At 39.4% G+C, this 24,100-nt stretch overlaps 6 protein-coding genes across 9 annotated transcripts; 2 read left to right on the plus strand and 4 right to left on the minus strand.

Annotated features, from left to right (window-relative positions):
* Nucleotides 1-48: 48 nt before the first annotated feature.
* On the plus strand, nucleotides 49-1,163 carry LOC108155254 (28S ribosomal protein S11, mitochondrial). The gene is made up of 5 exons (XM_017285949.2): nucleotides 49-312; nucleotides 372-502; nucleotides 554-654; nucleotides 782-847; nucleotides 909-1,163. The coding sequence occupies exons 1-5, from the start codon at nucleotides 107-109 to the stop codon at nucleotides 1,014-1,016; spliced, it is 612 nt and encodes a 203-aa protein (XP_017141438.1). The 5' UTR covers nucleotides 49-106; the 3' UTR covers nucleotides 1,017-1,163.
* Nucleotides 1,111-6,485, minus strand: LOC108155250 (kelch-like ECH-associated protein 1B). 3 transcript variants are annotated; one of them, XM_017285944.2, is made up of 6 exons: nucleotides 6,427-6,485; nucleotides 3,787-4,103; nucleotides 3,455-3,712; nucleotides 2,684-3,366; nucleotides 2,414-2,619; nucleotides 1,111-2,352 (listed from the first exon to the last, which is right to left on the minus strand). In XM_017285944.2, the coding sequence occupies exons 2-6, from the start codon at nucleotides 4,099-4,101 to the stop codon at nucleotides 1,571-1,573; spliced, it is 2,244 nt and encodes a 747-aa protein (XP_017141433.1). In that variant the 5' UTR covers nucleotides 4,102-4,103; nucleotides 6,427-6,485; the 3' UTR covers nucleotides 1,111-1,570. The 3 variants fall into 3 exon arrangements, with proteins under 3 accessions (XP_017141433.1, XP_017141432.1, XP_017141431.1); XM_017285943.2 differs by having other exon boundaries at nucleotides 6,383-6,472; XM_017285942.2 differs by lacking the exon at nucleotides 6,427-6,485 and adding an exon at nucleotides 4,884-5,252.
* Nucleotides 6,486-7,234: 749 nt separating this feature from the next.
* Nucleotides 7,235-8,281, plus strand: LOC108155253 (lysophospholipase-like protein 1). The gene is made up of 2 exons (XM_017285948.2): nucleotides 7,235-7,991; nucleotides 8,046-8,281. The coding sequence occupies exon 1, from the start codon at nucleotides 7,281-7,283 to the stop codon at nucleotides 7,986-7,988; it is 708 nt and encodes a 235-aa protein (XP_017141437.1). The 5' UTR covers nucleotides 7,235-7,280; the 3' UTR covers nucleotides 7,989-7,991; nucleotides 8,046-8,281.
* On the minus strand, nucleotides 7,870-9,120 carry LOC108153915 (probable histone-lysine N-methyltransferase set-23). Of its 2 annotated transcripts, XM_017284010.2 has the most exons (3): nucleotides 8,663-9,120; nucleotides 8,270-8,566; nucleotides 7,870-8,189 (listed from the first exon to the last, which is right to left on the minus strand). In XM_017284010.2, the coding sequence occupies exons 1-3, from the start codon at nucleotides 8,985-8,987 to the stop codon at nucleotides 8,032-8,034; spliced, it is 780 nt and encodes a 259-aa protein (XP_017139499.1). In that variant the 5' UTR covers nucleotides 8,988-9,120; the 3' UTR covers nucleotides 7,870-8,031. The 2 variants fall into 2 exon arrangements, with proteins under 2 accessions (XP_017139499.1, XP_033245114.1); XM_033389223.1 differs by having other exon boundaries at nucleotides 8,270-9,120.
* Nucleotides 9,121-10,125: 1,005 nt separating this feature from the next.
* Nucleotides 10,126-17,546, minus strand: LOC117187156 (collagen alpha-5(IV) chain-like). The gene is made up of 3 exons (XM_033389221.1): nucleotides 15,752-17,546; nucleotides 15,101-15,679; nucleotides 10,126-13,741 (listed from the first exon to the last, which is right to left on the minus strand). Exons 1-3 carry the CDS (start codon nucleotides 15,780-15,782, stop codon nucleotides 12,579-12,581), a joined length of 1,773 nt encoding a protein of 590 aa, XP_033245112.1. The 5' UTR covers nucleotides 15,783-17,546; the 3' UTR covers nucleotides 10,126-12,578.
* Nucleotides 17,547-17,658: 112 nt separating this feature from the next.
* On the minus strand, nucleotides 17,659-23,269 carry LOC108156813 (protein midgut expression 1). The gene is made up of 3 exons (XM_017288507.2): nucleotides 23,160-23,269; nucleotides 17,931-18,166; nucleotides 17,659-17,864 (listed from the first exon to the last, which is right to left on the minus strand). The coding sequence occupies exons 1-2, from the start codon at nucleotides 23,192-23,194 to the stop codon at nucleotides 17,971-17,973; spliced, it is 231 nt and encodes a 76-aa protein (XP_017143996.1). The 5' UTR covers nucleotides 23,195-23,269; the 3' UTR covers nucleotides 17,659-17,864; nucleotides 17,931-17,970.
* Between the last annotated feature and the right edge of the window lie 831 nt (nucleotides 23,270-24,100).

Genomic DNA, 24,100 nt, shown 5'->3' on the forward strand with positions numbered 1-24,100 from the left:
TCTAGTTTTCGAGTACTTTTATCGATAGTGTCGATAATTCCGTGTTGAACTGGTCACACTGGAAATGACGTAACTGAGAACATATGTTTGTTGAGATTTTATAAAAATGTATATTAAAGCGATTTTAAATGCCGTTCGCTATGCTAAGCGAGTTAATTTGCCCGTACAAATGCCATTAAGTACTTCAAGCATTCACACAAGCGTGTGCTCCAGAAAGGCAGAAGACCGCAAGGAAATGTTGGCGTCGCTGCCCGCTAAGGACGAGGGAACTGTTGGCGAAAAGTCTGTGGATATAGATACACTTATTAACCGGTACGAGCCACGCATTTTGAAATAAATAACAACTGAATAATATTTGGTCGTTTTTATAGAAAGTCCAAGTTCTTTCCCGATGCAGCCATAGCCACTCAACTATTTAATGGAATGCCCTTCAACGAGCTGCCCGTTTGCAACATCCGCGTTTCTCCAAACAACACAATAATATCAGTGACGGACTACAAAGGCATGATTTAATAGATATATATAACTATAAATGATATAATTCGTATTTTAGGTGTACCTAGGATAATACGTTCTTGCGGTATAGAAGGATTTAAAAATACCAGGAAGGGGACGAACATTGCGGCACAAGCGACGGCCGTAAGCATAAGCGCAGTGAGTTGTGTGGCATATTCTTAGCTAGCTATACATAAGTAAATGTACATTTCTACAAACATACCTGTATATAGCTTTACTATTATATATTTTACATGTATGTATTTTACTACATTTTTAATTGCAGAAAGCAATTGAATTGGGTTGGAAAACGATTCGAGTGAAGGTTCGTGGCCTCGGACCTGGACGAATGGTAGGCTTGCACATTCCACCTATCATACATAATCAAATAAATTATTGCTTTATAATTGCAGTCGGCTATTAAAGGGCTGCAAATGGGTGGATTAAATATAGTGTCTATTACCGATAACACACCAGTTTCATGGAATCCACCGCGACCTCGAAAGCAAAGAAGCCTTTAAGTTAAAGCCCCTAAAAGCTTATGTATGCACACGAAATAAACTTAAAATGTCTAAAAATCCACAACAAGATATAATTAATAAATGCATTGTGCCATGCGGTACCATGGTTTCAAACTCCATTTCATTGTGGAGTGCTTTTTTATTAAATGTACAGTGTTAACCTTGTCTATTAATTGTAATGGGAGGATGTTTTTTTTTTCGTAACTTGTACATACATATGTATATGTAAAATTAAACTAGGCCATTATGCATACAAATGTATAAAATACGGTATTATAGCTTAGTTACAAATCCTAATCAATCTTAAAACAATGGGCTGCCATACGCCGTTAATGTTATGGATGCCATAAAACATAAATATCACTTAGCGAACATATGTGTGAATAGTCTTGTGCACTCATTAATATGCAAAAAACTACATACCATACCTGAATCCGCACATACTCAATGTTTCAATGGAATGCTTTTCAAAATGGAATTCTAAGTGATACAAAATAATCTTTGAACAATGAATATTGATTTTGGTTTTGGCTATGCGGTGCGGATTCTCATTGTCATGTGGCTGCTGCGAGCTTACGAAGTCGCCATTCAATTGTGTTGTGTAAAGCTTTCGCTGCTGTACGTACTGGACTGAGTATACATCTCGTTCGCGTTTTATCATCCCTAATGGGCGAGGATGTTGTTGGTGTACCTCCAGGGTCTGGCCAAGGCGCCGGTGACTTTCCCCGAGATTTACACTGTTTTATTGGTCCCCAGAATATTGGTTTCCGTTGCTCCTGTTTGTCAATACCGGAATTTCGATAGTCTTGCGTTTCTGCAGCGACGGCTTTTGCGACTTCTATTTCCGACTCACAATTGTGACAACCGCTCATTCCAAATGACGTATGGAATTGCATGGGTGTGTTCTCTGCAAAGTGCGGACTTTGACTTCCGCATGGATCTCGTGATAAGTCCCTTTCCGTGTCGTCGTTACTGCCATCCCGCCTTGGCGTCTCGCTTTCCTCGTAGTCCATAAATGAATTGGCACATGCGGGTTGATAAATAACAGCCGACGCGTGACCAGACCGACCCGACTTCAGCGGCGTACCCTTTACCCATGTGTTTGTGCGAGGATCGTATACCTCAACGATGGATAAAAAGTTATTGCCATCGAAACCACCAATAGCGTACAGTTTTCCATCGAGAGGTGTTAGGGATAGTGCACTGCGCGCAATTTGTATGGGTGCAACCATATCCCAGGTCTCATTTTCGGTATCATAGCGTTCTACAGTGGCCAATTGCCGAGTACCATCAAAGCCACCAACTACGTAAATGAACTGATTAATAGCAGCCACACCTAAAAACACAGAACCGATCATAACAGAAATACAGATTATAAATATAATCGTTCAATTTACCCGCTCCACTGCGACCGGTTTGCAGAGACGGCAAGAAACTCCATTCGTTGTTTTCCGGATGGTAACATTCAACACTAGTCAATCGCTCGTTACCATCGAAACCGCCGATCGCATAAAGCAGGCGATTGACTACTACTACGCCCACACCCAAGCGTTTCGAATGCATTGGCTGAACAAGCGTCCATCGATCGAGGTCTGGGTCATAGCTGCAAATAATTAAGACTTTAGCTAAGCATAATCTGGTATTGAACATCATCATTTTATACGCACTATTCCACTGTGTTATGATACTCCATGCCTGCGGAGCCCCCCACAGCATACATCAGCTCGTCCATAACTGCTACACCCACACGATGACGCGGTACGGACATTGGCGAGCACGGACGCCAAGTCTCGCTGATGGCACTATAACGATCTACCCAGTCGGAGTCGTAGGATGAGCACATGTTGTTGTTTCGGCCACCGACTGCATAGAACTTTCCCTTAAGAAATGCTGCGCCAAGGCCGGATCGTGGAATCCGCAAGTTCGGCAATGTAGTCCACGTCTTGTCGTCCACATTATAAGCCTCCAGTATGTCTAGAGAGTGTCGAAAGAAACCGCCCGCGACGAATATCATACGCGTCGTGTTCGGTGTACGCTCCTTTACTCCAGGGCACTTGTGCAGCGTTAGGTCTTTGAAGATCTTTGCAAGATACTCGCGACACGCCGGAACTTTGCGTAGCACATCGCAATTCTTCATTTGCTCCTTGAGGAAGTTGGGCGTTAGGAACTGGCATCGGACGGCTCCCAATATGTGTTCCATCTTGCAGTGCCGATTGTCTTCGTCGTACTTTACCCACTTAAGAACAGCATTGTAAACCTCGCGTTCCTCCTGCACGTTTAACTCATCTCTTCGAATGAGGGCAATGAGTTGATATGCCGAAAGCTGTAGAAACTCCTCCTCTTGACAGACCTAGGTCAAACAAGCCATGTTATCGGGGAAATGTTGTTCACTACTCACTATTCTTTACTCCAACACTATTGTCAGTGGTATTACTCACCTGAGTGAAGTTCCTTTCAATAAATATGTTGGCTTTCTTTTGAAGCTCCACACACCCGTGCTGTTCCGCAAAGTTTGCAATGCCGATAGCGTTTGTTGGGTCCAATTGTCTTTCTAAGAAGGCACAGCATGCATCAATTACATTTGGCACTTGGAACATGGTCGCTGCAGGCAGCAGTTGGCAAACAGTTACTTCGGTTACTCGAATTTGTCCGGTGTACATAAAATACAAAATTCGCGACATTGCTGTGGGACAAACCTACAAAAACGAAAGGGGCAAACTGTTCATCTATTAAACCAACAAATTGAGGTTAACCGTTGATATTAGCTTACCCCCTGAAGCTGCACGCGCGACATCTCTGACTCCTTCAGACCACCAGTAAACATAGCTTTGAAATAAGGCGATGCTGCGGACAACACTACTTTGTGGGCGGGAAAGAGCTCCTTTTTTACCTCCAGCACGACATCTGTGAGCATGCCGTGTGAGCGCATCATGAACATCATCTTTAGAGCTTCCTTGGCGTAGTTTGACATGCAAAATGTCATGTCATCGTCCGTTGCATCGTGGTCATCTATGGGGGAGACCGACTCGAACCGTCCGCATGCGGTTGAGATGGAACAACGTTCGGAATGGTTGTTCATCTCCATCTCTGAAAACCAGAGGACCAATATTAGAGCGGTAAAACCAAATTCATTCACAATGATAATATTAATTTAATGTGGATTCAGGCAAGGCTCTATGTCGTGCCCCATGAGTTGGTTGACTCTATAGTACACACGTACATATAGCTAATAAGCTAAAGCTACATACATATGTATGTATGTATGTACATGTTATCTTATCTTGCTTAAATTGGCGTAAAGTACAAGATGCTACTTTTAAGAAATCTTCCCATTGTTAAATAAGAATACTTTTTTACCTAGATTGGTCAGGGGTTATTGCTACATTATCCTGATGATACGGGTCGGATAACCTTCGCAAACAGATAACCATCACATACCGCAAAACCGCATTGTTTTTTGTTTCTTCTTACGTGACCAAACAAAACACACACATAATATTACTAGCCGTTTTTTTATATTAAACGCAAACTAGTTTTGCAGTTATCTGCTAAGCAACATCCTACTGTCGACTTTTAGAAGATCATTGCCAATGAATATCCACAGAAAAAACACAAGTAATAATTCAAATTGCAAAAGCTAAATTTCATCATAAAAGCAGGTGCAGTTCTACTTTTTGGGTCTCCACTGTACACAATCAAGAATTTGTTGGAACATTTTTGCCAATCATTGCGACGGTTTTAGACTGTAGGTAAGAGAGCTTGATTCGTGATTTGAAGAGTCATGCTCAGTTTTTTTTTTTTATTTTACCAAAAACAGCGCGAGAAAAATTACTCAGCACTGTAGTATAGAAATCCTAAGAAACGAACCTTCTGGTTGACGGGTGCACATATTATGCATCGGGGAGGTCATCTGGGCCGGAAAACGGTCGGGTATACAGTTTTCATACTGCATTTGCATTTGGCACTGATAGGGATGACGAGACTCTTTTTCAAACACTTGAGGAACTGTCACGATATATTGCCTAAGACAGTAGATCCTCTAATACGAGTGATCACAGATACGTATATAAAATCGACTTAATTATGCCACACAATATGCATATTGGTCACTGATTAGGTGTCAGAAATTTTAGAACTGAAGAAACCTAACTCCGAGTACATATGTGTGAAACGACGCTGAGGCTATTATCGTTCAGTTTAGCTGTTTGAAAACGAGAGCCCCACGCAAGCGAAATTATTTGATTCGCGATCATGCGTACGACACGCAGAGGGAGAGTAAGTCAACTGATTTGTGGAAGTCCGTTCACCTAGCGAGGGGCTCTCTTTATGAAAACAAACCTAAGTTATCTATCAGATTTACTAAAAGCATTATCATGCTTACATGAGTTGTTCGGTGACTTTCAGGTGTATTGTTCTTTTCGAAAAATGCATATGTGTGCTCATAAAAACTCATTTTCACTACAATGCGATAAGAATTCTTGCTATGAATGAACTGTGTTAGGGCTGAATTCCAGAAGGAACGATATCAATTCTGATATTTCTTATTTTATACGATACTTTTACAACTGACGAATTTTTGTACTGACTAATTTTACCGGAAGTCTATTTGAATATCCTTCTGATATATGTATGTATGTCAGTACATGGAATAGTATAAAATAACACCATTGTTGGTGGAATCCTCGATGTATAACTGTACAAACATGTTTGTCATTAGCAATCTTTCCTATTTAATAATACTGCCTACATACTTTTCATATTGAAATTAAAAGAAAAACCAAGACTGACTGTAAATTTGGATGTCAGGAGTACGGGAAACCCCTTGATGCGGAATAGGTATGCATGTATTTATTTTAGTTGTTTATCTTTTAATCGTTACAACTTCCACTATAATCATACTTTTATATTTAATTGTACATACATGTGTATGCATTGTATGTATGTTTATTAGGCAATGATTAAGGGAAAAACAGTGTGAATTACTGCCGAATCATTGTGAGGAGGCAAAACTCGTTCAAACTGAACCATACATATACATAAATATACATGCATTGCTATGCATTGGTGTAGGTGATATACAAATAACGTAATCAGCGCGTGTTTGGAAGGGTACTGTTGAACTTTGGTTTTATATAAATGAATTGTATTGCCGTCTACTCAACAGCTGTCGGTTAAATATAAGTCCTGGTAAGTAAACTTTTGCATTAGATTGGTACACACATGCTGATGAGTATGAATGGCACACAGCCTTTTGTTTCTGTACTTTCATCAAAAAACTTTTCAGGTCTCTTTTAGGTTGTTCCAGTATGGAATGCACCTTTTAAACCAAGTTTTCTACTTTATTTGTTCACATTTAATCCACTCACAATGTTTATGAATATAAATTCATAAATTCGCACCTGCCACTCACAATTTCCATTAAAATATTAAGTGTAAACAGGCTGAAAGGTGTTGGAAAACATCACCTTACACTAAATGAGCAAATGTACCCAACACTAATCCAGAAATATTTCAATAATGGCAGAGTGTAATCAGGAAACCAACTTCAGTTACACTAGTTGGTCAGCTGTGTTTTTCTTACAAATTAATTATGCTTAAGTCTTCATTTATAACTGCTTTTTTTATGCTGGAGGAGGACGATGGACAAACGACAATAAGTGAAATCCCATAGAATTTTTATAAACTGCTTAGAAAAATACCAGGTGTAATATTCCATATAATTTTGTGTGTATTTTCTATTCGGCAATGGGTTAAAGTTAACTTATTCAGTTCGTTCCATATAATAGTTATTTTTTGTTCGTTCATGAACCACGCAACACACAACCTTAGCATACGTTTGGTTTTTATCCTGTTTCGTTTCCTTCGGTATATTTAGGGTACATTTTGAAAAGAGAAGGTATATATCTGAGGGTCTGACCGTATATTTGATTACTTTCCAGTATATTTTAAGACGCGGCATAACGCTTAAAACATATTTTATAAACAATCCAATAAGGCTGAGGACATAAAGATAAACAGTCTTGTATGAAATTGATTTATCAATCGGATAAAATTATGTTTTAATTGATGAGGGCTCTAGCTAGCTAATAATATTAAACCGAATATCAAAAACGAGGAATATAATGGAACTCTCATACAAATAATTCGTCAGTATATTTACGGTATATTTTGAAATTTGTGATGTATATTTCGGTATATGTCTGAGGGCCACACAAATTTATTATTATTATTATTTGTTGTTTGATCTATAGCCCCGAAGTAAAGATGAGACCCGCCTTGACGACGATAAATGCAACGAGCAAACAGAGCGCATCCGTAATATTTTTCCATGGCTCCGGTGACACTGGTCCGGGGATACTGGAATGGGTGCGCTTTCTGTTGGGTCGGAATTTGGAATACCCGCACATAAAAATCGTATATCCAACAGCACCAATGCAAAAGTATACGCCGTTAAACGGCCAGGAGTCCAATGTTTGGTTTGATCGACGCTCGGTCAACATTGCGGCACAGGAAAGTAAAAAGAGCATGTCGCAGTGTTACGAAATCGTTCATCAACTTATCGAAGAAGAGGTTTCAGCAGGCATACCAACTAGCCGCATCATTGTGGGCGGTTTTTCAATGGGCGGTGCGATAGCCTTGCATACGAGCTACCATTTGAATGCTGGACTTGCGGGTGTCTTTGCCCACTCTTCTTTTCTCAATCGTAGCTCCATAGTCTATGAATCCCTGCAGTCGCGCTCACATCACCATCTTCCAGAGCTCCGAATGTTTCATGGTGAGGGCGATACCTTAGTACCGCTTGAGTGGGGCCTGGAGACTTTTAAATCTCTTCAAATGTTAGGAGTCAATGGTACATTCCAACCAATGAAAAATACACTTCATGAACTGAAAAAATCGTCGCTTCTTGATCTTGAGTCTTGGATACTTGAAAAGCTACCTCCGCTTGAAAACAATGTACAAAATAAACTGTGAGGGGTAAGTCGGTAAATTTTTTTAAATATTATCCCTTAATAATCTATATTATTTTAGAATTTGGCATAAAACCAGTACAACTATCAGCAGTGCAGAGGCAAGCCTTGCTATCACTTGCTTGATCTTCTACGTATCGATCTTCTCCACCGTAATGAAAGCACAGTTCTTCTTGAGCAAGAATGCTGCGTGCTGCGAAAACACCTTTAAAAATGTACATATGTACATATATCTATATAAAACGAAAATTTTCCGGTAACTTGTACAAATTTAATAAAACTCACATATTTTTGGTATGGGACAGTCTATTCGTACCGCCGTTATCTCACAATTGGGGTCACAGCTGTGGTTAATATAGCGTCCAATATTTCCACGTCGAGAAGGATCTATAATAGTGACTTGTCGTTTATCTTCGTAGCAGTCATCGGTCTTAGTGTATTCGTTGAGTATTAACACATAATTCATTGATCCCAGTTTTTTGTTGGTAACTATGCGTCGTTTGGCCTCAGAAATAGTTAGAATTTCCCCTGCATATTCGCAGATGAAGGCACCACAAGGAATGCTTACTTTCGTGCGGACACCTTTTGATTTGTAAGTCGGAGAATTAAATACTTCCAAATTTGCTCTTGGACCGTACTGCACAAGTCGATTAGTGCAAAAATCTATCCGACACTCACAGAAGGAATTGCACTCCACAATAGGGATATTGCCTTTTTCGTTAGTCTGCCTTTGAATCAATTCTTTTCCATCTGGACAGTACTCATAAGCACCTCCGTGTGAGCATCTTTCATTATTTGCACAACCGCCCTTATCGCATTGACATTTGTGTAAAAGCACAGAGTTGTAATCGTTCCTTAACAGATTGAAATCTAAGCTTTCATCACTGGGCATCAGAACGGATTCTAGAATATATTCTATATAATCTGGGTGTTCATAGTCGTCATTCACTACCATTCGAGATTGTGCCATTAAAATAGTACGGATCCCAATAAGAAGGAACATTAAATTCAGTCTTCTGTCTATACTTTTTTTTACAATATTAGCAATCTTGTCGAATTTGTTTAAATTTTTTTAGAAATGTCTTGTGATGAATTTAGAGCAGCTGGTTATTAGGGCTGCAAAACCATCGATGGCACTATCGTAGAATTGTCAGATAGAATGGGTTAAATATTCTTAAAGGGCGCGCAACTGTATGGAATGTATGTATGTATGCATATGATGGATATACGAACATCACGGAATCTTTTGAGAAAGACATGTAAATAATTCGAATTTTGCTCTAGTTCGTTGTATATAGTATACAGTATATAGATTTGCCAGTTCATACCAGAAAGTGTCACACGCTGGGTTACCAGTTCGAATACCCCAGACACTTCGGCTCTGGCGTTCGGGTGCTGACGCGTCATCATGAGAGAGCGCAGAGAGAACCTCTTTGCATGTGTTAGTACACACGCAATATGTTTCCAAAAAAACATGTGTGTTGTATGCTTTTTTCGTTTTTAGAGATCTGATGCTGATGCTAATTTCTGTTTTCTCCCAGCAGTACTGGGAACTAGTTCGGAGGTCGTGATATCACTACTCCCTATCAGACCAGGGTTACTTTCTTTACTAACTCTTAGCAATGCTTTTCATCATTTCCATTTTTACCCGCAATGTCCTACGACATGGGGACCAGCGACACCACATCGTTTACCCCCGAACTAGTGAAATGGGTAGGCGTCTAGTAGCTAGTGAAATGGGTACCCATCTGGTAGGTAGTGAAATGGGATATCCATCTAGTAGGTTATTAATCTTCATTTCATATTTACAATTTACCAACTCAAATTTTGGTTCTGGTGAGATTGCTTGTGTACCCATACATTCAAATATGCTGGAGGCAATTGTCCATAAATTAGATCAGAAATCACAAAGAAAACGAAAAGAGTCCCTGCGACCTATGTAGTTCTGTGACGCTTTCGAAGTATGCACTGGCACATCTATATACTATATGGTTAGTGGTTCTATCCATGGGTAGACTACCTTCGCGCCCAACTATCCTTTCCAATGTGGATAATATCGGGAAGAAGACATTTTAATGTCTTAATATGCGCCGCCTCCTCTTCTCGTCATTTATCATGAAATTAATTATATTTTAAAGAAAAATTTTATAAGTTAGAAACGTTTATTTCGGCATTGTTGTACAATATTTAGAGCTTCACAATACGTGGGAAAAGTTGATTAAGCATTTCCACCTGGGAAATATGAATCTTTCGAATGCAAAAGTGAGTGTCTGTCCGTCTATAAGCGCTAGGGCAACCCAATTTTGTTACCAGACTGTGATATCACACTGTTAAAAGTGTATTTTGAAATTGCGACAATTTCGAAGATACGAGAAAACTAAACTAATTAAACCAAACTGATGTTGGTTATAGAATAGAAGAAGGGAGACAGGTGAAAAAGTTAGTTAGTTATTCCTTGGCTTGTGGGCTGTGCGCAAGCATATAAGCAGTTTTAAAGCTAACTCCACATATCTAATTTCTTCATGCAATGGGAAAATGTTATATTCAATGTTTTTTCTTCAATTAAGGAATCATAAAAAATTTTGAAAGTTTTCTTTAAAAAAACTCTGGGGGTTGAGAAGCTTTTTTGCAAAACTCTGCTTAAAATACTATTCCTTCGGAAAGGTTAACAAAATATAATATAAATGTAAATTTTACGACAGGTTTAAGCAGTTGTACACAATTCTAAAAAAAATGCATTTTAATTATAATACAATAATCCGAATATACAATAATAATAATTGTTCCATATAAGTTCCATATTGCGTGATAAATAGTGTGACTTTGTCATGAAGAAAACTTAGTTGAGCTCTTACCAGGCGCTGAGAACACAAAAAGGACAGTGTCTACTGTATTGGGATAGGTTAAATTTGAAATTAAATAAAACCATCCCTGTCATACCAGCTATTATATGTAAGTGTCAGGTGAAAGAAGAAAAAGCTCTCTTGTTCTCTCACTTTTTTTTTCTGTTCCTTATTATGTTACACTGAGACCTGAGAGAGTTCGGATTACAAAATACATATTATGGTCAGTGCGCAGGTTCTAGAGAAGTCCGCTTCAAAACACAGACAGACCCAATACGAGTATACATACATACAATCGGGTCCAAATCGAAGTCGCTGAACGATTGGCAGGAATCGGCGGCACTGCACATGGATTCGTACAGGAAGCATACCATCATATTATGAGAGCCTGGTAAAATTTCATCGAGTCGATGGCTTCAAAATGGTTTTTAATATATCGATTTTATTAAATATTGCCTTCACAATTGTTCTCACTTGTAAACTCAAGGCAAAGAATATGCCATCAATATTTCCATTTTACATTTTATAATACATATCAACCATTTTTTACGAGGACTGGTACTCAAATAGTAAAGAAATATGTATATTAAATTAATTTTTTTTATGAATTCATTGCACCTTCTTTTTCTGATAGTTTTGGAGCTCTGAATATTTGTATACTCTTGAAGGTATATTAACATTTGGCAGAAGTTTGTAACGCACAAAATATTGCGATCTCTGTCTGTCCGTCGGTCTGTTTCTATTGATCTTTTATTAACAGATTTTTTGCTCGCACCGCTTTATTGTACGTATAGCTGGCATAGAAACGAAATACAGATGGTTGGGCGTGGTTGCGGGGGAAGGAAATGCTCGGAGCATAACACCCTGTTTTTTTAAATATTTATTATTATTTGTCTACCCCTATGGGTATATACATACATATGTACACTTCAGCGCGCTCTTAGCGGGGCTGCTAGGAAATGACTTCGGTTTCTTCTAGAGACGGAAACTCCCAAGGAGGAGGCCAAAAGTCCCCAGCGACACCTATTGAACCGAGGAAAGAGATTCCAAAAACCACACTGGCTGAAAACGGATGAGGTCGATGGAAAGGCACTGAAGAGGATGAGGGCCATGTTGAGGCCAGCGGAAAGCATGGCGAGGAAGGTCACGACGACACACGCGCCAACCAAGAGACTGAGGAAGTTGAGGTCACAACTGCAGCACAGGCTCAGGAGGTCGCTCTACTGAACTCCGAAACAGCCCAGCAGATGACTGTACCATCTCTCGCAATACTACAATGTTGATATTCTGAGTCCCTGCTGACGACGGATCAACTATGCACGTTCCAGAGTTACATTCTGTATGTGATTTCTGCGGGGAAAGTTGGGACTATTAAGCCCCTCTTTCACGGCTGCAGTATGACTTAAGGTAACAGTGACAGTGTGAAGTTATGCTAATGCCCAAGGATGTCTCTTTCTCTATCTCATTCGCGGACAGCATCGATATTTTGTGGCAGAGCAAATGATTTTAGACGACCCCAACGGAATTCGTCCTGCAACGAAGGACGTCCACGATTGAATTCGTTGCACTGGATTTTATCATTGGCAATGATTCATATTCCTTCATCAATAAAAGTTAAGTTTAGCTGATCTAAGTATTTTTGACTTCAAAATACACCTCAAATATGGTAGAAATTCAAGGCACGGAAATTTTTCATGTGTTAATTTCAGTTATAATATTTATTTTCGGTAACCTTCGTCTTGTCGGGTGGCTCATGAGTTGTAGTGATCATATGCGTACAGGTGAAATGGATTTCGTGGGGTTCCAATAGCTAAGATAATTGGTCGTTTGTTGGCTCGCTCCTGCCCAGGATCAGTCTCTGTAGACTGGTTATCGTCATTCAAGTTTTCAATCTCTATTTGATTCTCTACTAACACCTCATCGTCTCCGTCTGTTTCAACATTGTTTGGTGCACTTCCGTTTTCATCCTCACCAATCTCTTCCACTGAGGCAGCTCCATCCATGTCCAGTGTGTTGTTTTCATAACTGATATAGCTAGTATTCTCGGAATACTGTTGAAACTCAGTCGGTTCGAAGTGCATAGATTCTTCGGTCTCAGCAGAGTCCTGAATACTTTCGTCAATAATGTTCTCAACGCTCTCTTCCTCTTCCTCTTCCTCTACCTCTTCCTCTACCTCTACTTCAGCATCTACATCGAGATCATCACGCGGGTATTGTTCTTCACCTCCGTTGTGGTCATGATCGGGACCTATAAGGTTATTATGATGATGATGCTCATGGGTATGACCATAATTATTTTCTTCTCCGTGATAAGGATTGTGTGGATCAGGTTGCGGGTAAGATGGTGAACTTGGATGGTTATGATTGTGTCCCCCATTTCCGGTGTTGTGGTGATTGTAAGGCGGGTAAGAAGAGTGGTGATGATCACCCTTGTGCCCTCCATGCTGTGGATCGTGTGGGCCACCTTTGTGCCCTCCATGCTGTGGATCGTGTGGGTCACCTTTGTGCCCTCCATGCTGTGGATTGTGTGGATCACCCTTGTGTCCACCTCCATACGGCGGGGGAGGGTGTTGACCTTTATGTCCTCCCTTGTGGGGATAATGTGGCCAATGGGAAGGTGGATGATGATGATGATGATGATCACCTTTGTTGTGGTTGTTATAATAATGTCCACCCTTGTGGTGACCCTCCGATGGAGGATAATGGTGATGATGCCCTTTATCACCTTTGTGCCCCTTTGAGGGCCAGGGTACTGGTACAGAAACTGGGTACCATGGGATTTGCGGTGGTGTAGGGTATGGTACCGTCGGTGGGTATGGATACGGTAGTGGCGGTGGTGGTTGGGGGGGGTGAGGATGTGGATGATGATGATGGGAATTTCCTGGATGTCCTGGAGGTCCAGGCGGTCCCGTTCCTGTAGATAATACGAGATTAAATATTATTAGTACTTGGACAAATTAAGAAAATAATTGCATAGACGATACAATTTCTAACTGATAATGAGATAATAGCCTTTGAGAACTAGGCGACAAACAAGCTACTGCCGATAATGCTGATCAGGAATATTATATTATTATATATATATATACTTTATAGGGTCGCTCCTGTTTTATCGCTTTTAGACCATTGCGCATTGTGCAATGTCATAGGTTTATATTTTCTTAACATTTCTTACAAAGAATGGAAAGGTTTGCTTAAAAATCTTAACAGCAACCGAAATGCTGCTAAAACTAGCACCTCCATCATCTCTGCCTTGGGCCAAAAGCACCAACCAAAGATGAATTGCTATCTGAAGAAACGGCCCGTCTAGGTTGGTGGTAAAGAATCTCCTCCCCACAATTGATGATAAAGTGATCTGGGAAGCGTTCACAATCCATTTCTTTTTGTTCCTTGATAGGAACATTAATAGGCGTTGTTTAAGGTATCGTTTGTAAAAATCTATAGAAAGACGGTTTCATCAAGCCTCCTAAAATAGCATTTTACCATTTTTTACCATATGGTTTTTACCTCTGGCTCAGTTTAGTTTTTAATTTCCTCGACATAAGGCCTTTATTATTTTTTTAACGGAGGTTTTCCCCAGATCTATCACAAAAAGTCGGTTTGTTTCAAAGCGTAAATAAAAACAAATAAAAAAAATATCTAGGAGTAACACTGCACAAAAGACTTCCCTTCCAAACTCACTTCCTTCAAACTATCAAATCATTAAAAACCAAAACATGGAAAATTAATTGGCTTCTAAGCCCTGATAACAAACATTCTCTCTAAAATAAAGTCGTTATATACTAGACCACACTTCCTCCATCATGGCGTTATGTACTAAAAATGTATTACAAAAATATCTGGTGTGGTACGTTACACTTGCACGAGGAACCTTTTAAAAGTCCTGAAGATACACCCCCCTTTTGAATTTTAGTCAATACTTAAGCAAAAATAATCAGCAATGAAAATCGCCCACACTTAAGTGCACCAGCGAAAAGACTTCACCGCAAACTAAGACCAAAAAGATTATCCGGCACACATAGAGAATCAAAACCTTTACCATTATGAAGCTACTCTTACTCTTACTCGGAAACGCTTCCCTCTGGCTGTTACATAAACCTGCACGAATCTAATATATTCTTGTACTCGATGAGTACCGGGTATAAAAGCCTGATTGGATTTTATACGCCCAGTTATTTTTTCAGAGAGTAAAGGTATCTCCAGCTACTTAATTCTCATGATTTCTCTTCTTAGTAATTATGTATGCACTTCAGTATGCATTTCAGTAGCTCACCTGGGGGCCCTGGGGGTCCAGGGGGTCCTTTATATCCCTTGTGGTGATGATGATGGTCTCCTTTGTGAGGCGGTGGCAGTGGCAGTGGCGGAATGGGAATTATTATTGGCGGTGACGGTATTTTTGGGGGATGTGGGTGGTGATGGTGATGTGGTGGTGGCGGCGGTGGAGTGGGAGGAGGAGTTCCTGGCGGTGGGTGGTGGTGATGGCGATGTTCATGGTCGCCACGGTACTTGCTAGGGCCAGGTGGTCCTATTGGCCCTGGTAGTCCTGGAGGTCCCGGCATTCCATAGTGCCCTTTCTCCCCCTTTTCCCCTCGATCACCTTTTTCACCTTTATGACCTTTTGCACCTGGTTGGCCAGCAGGCCCTTGCGCCCCTGGAGGCCCTGGGGGTCCGGGGGGGCCAGGCGGACAGTTGCAGTGCTGTGGGGGCGGCGGGTAATAATGCTGCGGAGGAAGCTTATAAATAACACTTTGCTGTGGAGGTGGTGCCGGTGCCGGTGCTGGGGATTGGATCGTGATTAGTCTTCCGGTCTCTTGAACCACTTTCTTTGCACTGGCCAGGCTGAAGGTCAAGCCTGGAAATTAAGTATTTTTGTTTAGTTTTGTTAGAGGTGGATGAGCTGGGTGTCTATCGGTGAATCACTTACTTAGGCAGAAAACCGTTGTGAACAGCTTCATGGTTAAAACGCATCTGCTACCTTTCCCTGCATAATCTATCACTTTTATACCATATGGGGTCGTTACGTTTTATGAATACCTTGTTTAAATCACTTTCATTAATCTAGATTCACTAGAACCGTTATATCATGTCCATTGAGAAATCTCCATCGCAAATCTCTAGAAAAATATGAAAACTTGGTCAAATGCCATCTTTTGATATTCTTTTAACTTATGTAAATTTTTGTCGATTCAAAATGTGGACTGCCTCTGAAGTAGTTAATACATCAGTATGTTTATCCGTTTATATTTATGTTTGTTTTGAAGAACATATTCATTGTTGGCTATTGTTCGTCTTTACGACTCGTTCCAACAGTCTGGCCTGAAAAGAGACAAATTTGCAGAGAGCCAACCCTTTGTCTCTTAATTAGCTATGTATTTCAATAAACTTGTTCACACTTGGAGTCGCGCGCCTACATATGATTAACACGAATAGAACCGCAAACCCAAAGTCAACGAAAGTGTAAAGGTTTTCTGCCTTCGCTATCCACGAATATTGTGTAAGAGAACGCTTCGGGTGTCATGCTGAATGACTTATTTTATCTTGGTATCATTCAAGTGAATGGGCTGAAAAAATTGGTGTCAAAATGCAACCCTAAACAATAAATCAATTAATAAGTTATATGCATTCGTACATACATTATGTATGTTTTCTATTGAATGACCGGCCATATGTAGTAAAGAGCCACATCCTGCTCGAGGTGCCCCCTGCTCTAGTCGTAATATGGCCGAGCTTAAGACATGCTCTGAAAAACCCCTAATCCGGGGTGTTACCACATAAATTGGTTATGGGATGAAGGAACTAAGTTAGTGTGTCTTTTAACGGCGTGCCTCCCGATACAGGGCGACCTACGGTTAAATCTAGCTATAACAAGGTCTTGAGCTCTAGCTTGATGCACCAGGGGACTGGTCATTACTTGTGAGATCTATATGGAACAGAGGTACTGACAGGAATACAGTGTCCCATGCACAGAGCATAAGAAAGTTTTCTGATGCAGAGTCCATTAATTCTAAAAACTTTTGTAGCTTAGTCTATGAATCCGAAACTTCTTATAAAATTCGTATTCGTACTTCGAGAAGAGTAGAACTGAATACAATGCTCCAATAGTGTGACAAAGGTCTCTCAAACATGCAACGCTCGGAATACATCCTATTGTATGTGAATGCCCTGCTCTCTATAGAGAGAGATCTTAACATTTGGTGAGGAATGGGCTTACCAAAGTGCTTAAACTTATTATAATCCTGAACGTACAATGATCTTCAATATGATCCTGCTGTAGGGTAACAAAATTAATGTATGGTCGAAATGCAACAAGGCCTTCTAATAATAATAAAAGAATTTAGCATAAGCTGAGCTATTCATATTTTTTGAAAAATATTTTAAGAATTACTTATTTACAAGCGTTTCTAGATTTGGATTTATTATGTTATATCATTCGTGTTATTAATTTTCATAGCTGGAAGTCGTTCTTCCATGCAATGTTACTAAAGGTGACTGAATAGATATTCGAGGGTCTGTTTATTGTATTTTTTTTTTAAATTGAACTTTTTAACAGTCGTCCCTGTTTTCCGCACCATATGGATCTTTAAAATTGAAAAATGTATACTCTAAAAATTTTAGTTGTCGTAGAGGCATAAAATACCTTTTTCCTTATTTTAGGACTCGTTCTTAGTTTTTGAAAATTACTTGACGTGGTGGTTTGATGACGCAGGATTGAATCTGCTTTAAAATAGCCTACTCATAAGTTACTCATTTCATTTACTTATCTCACAGTTCGAGTTATGGTCGATCTTCAAGGATAGACACAAAGACTTCGTTTTATTTTACTCCATTTGATTTGAATTTAATTTTTCTGTATTTAAAAGGGTATAAATATTTGTGTGTTTACATATATATATATATATCTATTGGAACATGATTGTATATAGAGATTCGGGACCAATCAAATGGTGAACTGTTTATTTGTACTGGTACTGGAAATGCTTGATTATCATCATTTTGGTTTTCGGCTTTTCGCTTCAGTAGGTGGTTGGTGGCATATTCTAGAAAAAAATTGAATATTCGTAAATTGTGTGAGCCAGTGATTAAATACAAATCAAAATATTTACAGGTTGTTTTCAATTACTCCACTTATTTTTATACGCAAGCTTATTTCTTGCTTAGGGCATCTTTTATTTTGTCAATGCCTGACTGGAAGTTATCGGTGACCGCGTTTTTGAGTTTAGAGACATCATCCTCCTTTTCGTGGTAGTAAACAAAGTACACAACCAAGCCGACCACAATGAAAACGATTAAAAATGTACTGATGATTGATATTAGTACACTAAGGGCGCAATTAAAGCAGCTGAAACGACAAAGAAATACGACTATATATATACAAGTTATTTATAAATAATACTTCGTGCCCGCAAACCTCACGATTTGACTGTACATACACACTGCGCTGTATGGTGTTAGGGCTCATCCCTATAATTTTCTATGTGAGAAGTGGATTAACCCAGTGGAGCGAGCTAAATCAAACTTTGTAAATCCTCTATACGGCATGATTGCCAACAGAAGATGCTATGATGTATGGGATTCTTTAAAAGTCGGGTAGCATAACGTCCATCCGCTTAAGCATCCCCTTGAGGTATCCAGTGCTCTTCAGGTCTACTAGATGCTGACCCAGTGGAGAAGATAAAGGCGGACGAGGCGAAGAACCAACGAACGTGGCTGGCAGGCTACAAGTCGTGAAGGATAGATCTCGAACGTCAACTGGCGGATGCCTGAATCGGAAATCCTGAGCGCCATGAAGAGCATCAAGTAGTACAAGGGAGCCGAAGCAGTGGCCTGTGGTAACGTGGAATCCAGTGACTCTCTAAAAACCAAAGTTCAAGGCTTTGATGAACTTTCGCCAGGAGCGGCATACTGCCTTGTCCCCACGGATCAGGTTCCAATGAGAAAGATTATGAAGTTGTGCATCCCTCCCCCGATCAAAGCGGGCGTTGATACTCTTGCCACATGACGAAGAAGACCCAGAAGACCCAGAAGACACAGAAGAAGGAGAGAAACGACAATCCAGGAGGGTTGCACAAATTGGTCCCGAACAGCGGCTCCCTCGCCATCGAAGATTGGTATGTATCCGGTGAGTGCTCCTTCTCGGACCCATACTGGATACTTTACAATATAAAATTGGAAAGAGAAATGGTCAAGGCCTACCGTAATCCCAACCGGGCAGATTGTATTCGCTTTTCTAAAACCGTAAAGAAGATGCCACCTGACACCCTCCATCACATGGGAAAATTAGAGGAAGCGGCACAGAATGTCACAAAGGTTCTACAGAAAGCATTTCTCAAATCCTGCCCGATCAGCCGACCCCCAAAGTCTAATAGCAGCTCGCGGTGGACACGGGAGCTAAGCGAAATAAGGACGGAATCTAGGAAACTCTTCAACAAAGCCAAAGTGATGAACACACAAGAAGGCGGAAATGCATATCATCACAGCTTCCATGCCTACAAGAAAACCTGTAGGAGGGCGAAAAGTGAATCATGGCCGTCCTTCAGAGAATCCATAGATAGCACCCCAGAGGCCGCAAAGCTTTGAAGAGTACTGTCAAAGGTAGCCACCAAACTTGGCCTAGCCAAGAATCCCTGGGGCTCCTCTCTAAAGCCAACTTCGTATGGTAGATAATGGATGAAATCAAACCACCCATGCTGCGGGTGGCATGCTCACACCTACTATCATGGCTGCAGAGAATCTTTAAAGGATTTCTTCTAACTAGAAACGTATCCAAGGAATGGAGGGAGGTGAGAGTGTTCCTCATTCCCAATTCTGGGAAGATAAACCACATTTCATCAAACGACTACAGACACATCAGACACATAAGATCCTGGATCAACGAACGAGTGTTCATCGGAGCTCAACATGCATACGTAAAAGTTAGATCACAAAGTAGTTGGGCATGTTGAAAAGACGCTTAGCCATAAGTTGGCCTTCTTCGATATAATTCAAGATTGGCACAAACTCGGTGGTATCCAGATGGCTGAAAAGACCTCTGCAAAGTCCCTACCTTCTGGGAAGGCGACATCGTATACTCGGAGGAATCGTCTTCGACGACCTCGGCAGCGGGGTAACCATGCCGAATCTGTCACTCTAATTGTGGCCTTTGGATGGTTTAAAAACATCTCTAACACTAGACAAACAAAATAGAAGGGTTTTTTTAGGCTTCAAACCAAACCGACTCTTTTTGATAGATTCAAAAGGCTTTACTTTTTTTGAATGCATTATGGGTTTTATTTTTTTATTTTTAAATATTTTTTAATGTTTTTGTTCTTAGAGATAGTACTTCTTTCTTTCTCATAACTTCCCATCGTACATCTGGGTATAATGAACTTTGACAAAAATAGAACAACACAAGAAATGAATTTATTTCGACTTTTCGACTTAAACATGTATGCCGCAAAATATCATCAATTTCGAATTTGAAAGCTTAATATTTTTTAGCCCGAAAGCTTAAGCTACAGAGTGTTTGGGTCCGACTTACAGCTGCATTTATTATTATTGCACTCGAATTGCAAAGTTCAATGCAACCAGATGCTAGATACTTATGCTATGTGAAAAAAGCACTACCTCTGAAAAAACCGTACAAAAATATCAGATTTTAAAAATTAAAAAAAATGATTTAACCATTTTAAAGGCCCAATTTTCAAAAACGTCAGTTCGGTTCAAAGTGGAAATGTGGGGTTTCATAGTGTCGTTATTATGCACACACACGTATACCTATCTATATATGTATGTATAAAGTTTGTGCCATACATAGAAGTATTTTTATATGAAAGTGCTTGCTGGATAGCGCAGATACAGATAAAGTGAAATACGCAAAACTGTTTGTGTATTTCACATTTGTTGGTGGTGGGGCTCTGGCTGCGTGCTAGAAGGAAAAGCTTATGTATAGGGAGGGTGCTCCCCTAGAGCAGACACAAGATGCAGACAAAAAAATATATATACTATAATTCAGGCATATTTATATAACACAGTGATATAACAAATTCTTGTAAATTTACGTAACAGAAAATACTGGCTTGTTTTTCGACCCCATATGCCTACGTACATATATAGGTATTCTTGATCAGTCTCAATATCATTGAGGTCGGGATCTCAAAGAATATAAGAACTAAAGTAATAGGATTTGTAATTCATTTCATTTTTAATTTTGTAAATTGTTTCATTATTTGGATCAATTTTATAGTTAGAGTGAAGAAACCAATTTACAATTTTACTCGGAAGCGCCCTCTTTATCTCCCAGTGTGGCTTACCAGTACGGGGTAGGTTTTTATGACCGGCATATACAATATATTTAATGTATTTAATCTAAGAGAAGGATACTTTCCCCACCGTTAGCTGTCTTCCATTGGGACTAGTACTCGAAAAAATACTCCACTTTCATTCCGGCACCCCCACTATTTATTAGCGTGCTTGGACTCATTTCATAAAGTTAAATACATATGTACATATGTAGATATGTAAATAGAAACTGAGTACAGGGTCAGATCGTGATTCTTATTAACAGTACTGCTAGTTTGAGTATGTGAAAATATACTAGTATAGTCCTGATAAATTGCAATAAGTAAAAAAAAGTCCCGGTCTGTCATATTAAATAAGGATTTTCTTTTTGAGAATATAAATATTTACCTACATATGTATGTATGTATGTATGACGTAATACATTTTTGTAATTGCGTACAAAATTTTATCAAATGAAATTTTCACCCCCGAGTTCTGCTGCACTGGGAAATGTGAAACTGGCCATTGCCAACACAGTGTCATGTTCTGGGGAGCATCATATGCCTAGAAAACTAAACAATGATTTCATTCCGTCTAAGCGGAGCCAAGGACAAGAACGTCTGGAGCCGAGACAGTCTGGAGTCGAGACAGTCTGGAGCCGAGACAGTCTGGAGCCAGGCAGCTTGGAGCCATATGAAAAAAGTATAATAAAAGTTTCTTCTTTTTCGTTTAATAATAAAAACAATCGTACATAAATTTGTGAATCTAAAGTATAATATTACACATAAAAACATAAAAAAGCAAAATAGCTTAAATTTGCTTGTTCGTCTAGTTCAAAGCAATCATTCCCCATAGTTTTTATACCCGATACTCAAAAAGAGTATAGGGTTATATTAGATTTGTGGTGAAAATGGATTTGTGTAACGTCAAGAAGTAAGCGTTTCCGACCCCATAAAGTATACATATGTATGTATGTACATATGTATATATTCTTGATCAGCATCAATAGCCGAGTCGATTGAGCCCTGTCTGCCTGTCGGTCTGTAACAAAGTTTCCAAATCCATCCGAATTGAAACAGCAATAGTTACATATGTATGCAGAATAATTCGGCTATTGAGGCTGTTTAAGAATAAATATATTCATGTATATGTATATACTCTATGGGGCTGGAATCGCTTCTTTCTGGGTGTTACACACATTCAAAACTAATATACTTCTATACTCTTTGAGCATCGAGTTTAGTCTTTTGGCGCTTCAAAATAACATTTATTTTTGTCTGAAAAGACAACAGAGCGCCATTCTGGGGTAACGACAAGTGTGACAAATTTTAAGTTACATTTATTAATAGTAAGCGTTGTTGAGAGCTTTCAGCAAATTTGACTATGCTGTTTTTAATTTTTAAGAATTAAACCGAGAATATTAAAAAACGGAAACATCCCCAAAACCATACAGTATACATATTTCTTTGAATGTACTTGTGTACACCTACATAGGTATTCATGATATGATCAGTTCTGTCCCTCAAGTTTGAAGCAATCTTGCTTTGCACAGTCCATATACGTATTCACATTTACATTTGGATGTACATATGTATATAAACACATATGTTTGTACATGTGCGTAAATATGGATGTTTGAACAACCAAGATCACATAATTTTATCATACGATTGGCCAAAACACAAGTCCCTCAGAGTAACACTTTTTTGTTTCTGCGGATAATTCAACAAAGCATTTGAAAATACACAGTCTGATATTTCGATACTGGTTGTTTATATCTCCATAGGTTTATGTACTTCTATACATTAAACATATATGTACATACATACATATGTACATATGCATGTATGAATGTTTGTCAGAATGGTTCTTACTTGCATATCCAAGTTACTCGAAAACACAATTGATCTTTTTCTTTAAAAACACTTTCTACAGACCTTTTCTTTTGTGTATCTGTATCTTTCTGTATATCTATATGCAGCAGTAGATAAATACATTTGTAGGTACATATTAATTTCACTCACAAAGACGCAATTTTTTTACAAACATGTACAGTATTTATGTATGTTACTTACCAACACGCTACGTTACCGGCGAGGCACTTGCACATTTTTCGGTGAGTTTTAAACAGGCGTCTGTATTAGATTGACAAGGAACTTGTTAGCTGCATTTAGAAAGATACAAGATAAGATTCCCCTTAGGAACATGCTGCTTAAAACACACCCAAAATGTTGCTGCAACATTGTATGGAATATATCGATAGCACGCCCAGCAATCGAATGTTTTATAGCAGCCGAATCAGATTCGTAGATATTTTTGCGCTCAGTAGCGTACCAATGGAAATTAAGAAACCCTGGCACGAATATATTCAGGCAACTTTGGGTTGTCAGTCAAAACGTTCCGTTTTCGTTTTTTGGTGCTACCGTTCTCGCAAAATTTTGTCATCGATATGTTTAATTTTCTGATCTCGTGCTAATCGCACAATATAGTATGTTCTAGCACTAACCATACAGTATGTATGTATGTATACTGTATGGTTAGTGGTTCTAGTGTATTACGCACTCAAAATCCTCTGTAATGTGCTACAGAGCCTTTATTCCGATATATCGATACAGCTGTTAGCACGAAAACGGCAATTGTTATTGCATTGAGCCATTATTTCAGAGACAAATTTTAGGTTGAGTTAATGAAAAATATTTATAACGAGGGGGAACTTTGTGACTTGCTGCGGCGACCGCAACTCTACATTTATACCCGATACATAGTCAGTATGGCTACATTGAGCGACAATGTACGGGAGTGCGGGAGACAGAAAACGTGTCTGAACATGTCGTCGGGCAAATTGATTTGTTTCTTTTGGCTATAAAAATGATCCGATCTGAAACAGATTCAGCAATCTCATAGATACGTTCATTCTCTATGATTGTGCGTTTTTTGTTTTCTTGTATCTTCCATATTGTGGATGCCACAGATTTTCGTCCTTGTTGGGGGCCGAAGGGGGTGGGGCGAAATTTTG

This window comes from Drosophila miranda, chromosome 2 (genome assembly GCF_003369915.1).
Source record: "Drosophila miranda strain MSH22 chromosome 2, D.miranda_PacBio2.1, whole genome shotgun sequence".
Lineage (NCBI taxonomy): Eukaryota > Metazoa > Arthropoda > Insecta > Diptera > Drosophilidae > Drosophila > Drosophila miranda.

What these genes read in the sequence shown, in the direction of transcription:
- LOC108155254 (XM_017285949.2), top strand. Translation starts at nt 107, where the DNA reads ATGTATATTAAAGCGATTTTAAATGCCGTTCGCTATGCTAAGCGAGTT. An exon ending in ATCAGTGACGGACTACAAAG is followed by an intron (nt 503 to 553) that starts GCATGATTTAAT and finishes TTCGTATTTTAG; the next exon opens with GTGTACCTAGGATAATACGT. An exon ending in GCCTCGGACCTGGACGAATG is followed by an intron (nt 848 to 908) that starts GTAGGCTTGCAC and finishes TTATAATTGCAG; the next exon opens with TCGGCTATTAAAGGGCTGCA.
- LOC108155250 (XM_017285942.2), bottom strand. Translation starts at nt 4,974, where the DNA reads ATGCAAATGCAGTATGAAAACTGTATACCCGACCGTTTTCCGGCCCAG. An exon ending in TATCATAACACAGTGGAATA is followed by an intron (nt 2,620 to 2,683) that starts GTGCGTATAAAA and finishes AATTATTTGCAG; the next exon opens with CTATGACCCAGACCTCGATC. An exon ending in AACCGGTCGCAGTGGAGCGG is followed by an intron (nt 2,353 to 2,413) that starts GTAAATTGAACG and finishes CTGTGTTTTTAG; the next exon opens with GTGTGGCTGCTATTAATCAG.
- LOC108155253 (XM_017285948.2), top strand. Translation starts at nt 7,281, where the DNA reads ATGAGACCCGCCTTGACGACGATAAATGCAACGAGCAAACAGAGCGCA.
- LOC117187156 (XM_033389221.1), bottom strand. Translation starts at nt 15,782, where the DNA reads ATGAAGCTGTTCACAACGGTTTTCTGCCTAA. An exon ending in CACAACGGTTTTCTGCCTAA is followed by an intron (nt 15,680 to 15,751) that starts GTAAGTGATTCA and finishes CTTAATTTCCAG; the next exon opens with GCTTGACCTTCAGCCTGGCC. An exon ending in TGGACCCCCAGGGCCCCCAG is followed by an intron (nt 13,742 to 15,100) that starts GTGAGCTACTGA and finishes TATTATCTACAG; the next exon opens with GAACGGGACCGCCTGGACCT.
- LOC108153915 (XM_033389223.1), bottom strand. Translation starts at nt 8,987, where the DNA reads ATGTTCCTTCTTATTGGGATCCGTACTATTTTAATGGCACAATCTCGA. An exon ending in CTGTCCCATACCAAAAATAT is followed by an intron (nt 8,190 to 8,269) that starts GTGAGTTTTATT and finishes ACATTTTTAAAG; the next exon opens with GTGTTTTCGCAGCACGCAGC.
- LOC108156813 (XM_017288507.2), bottom strand. Translation starts at nt 23,194, where the DNA reads ATGTGCAAGTGCCTCGCCGGTAACGTAGCGTGTTG. An exon ending in GCCGGTAACGTAGCGTGTTG is followed by an intron (nt 18,167 to 23,159) that starts GTAAGTAACATA and finishes TTGTCGTTTCAG; the next exon opens with CTGCTTTAATTGCGCCCTTA.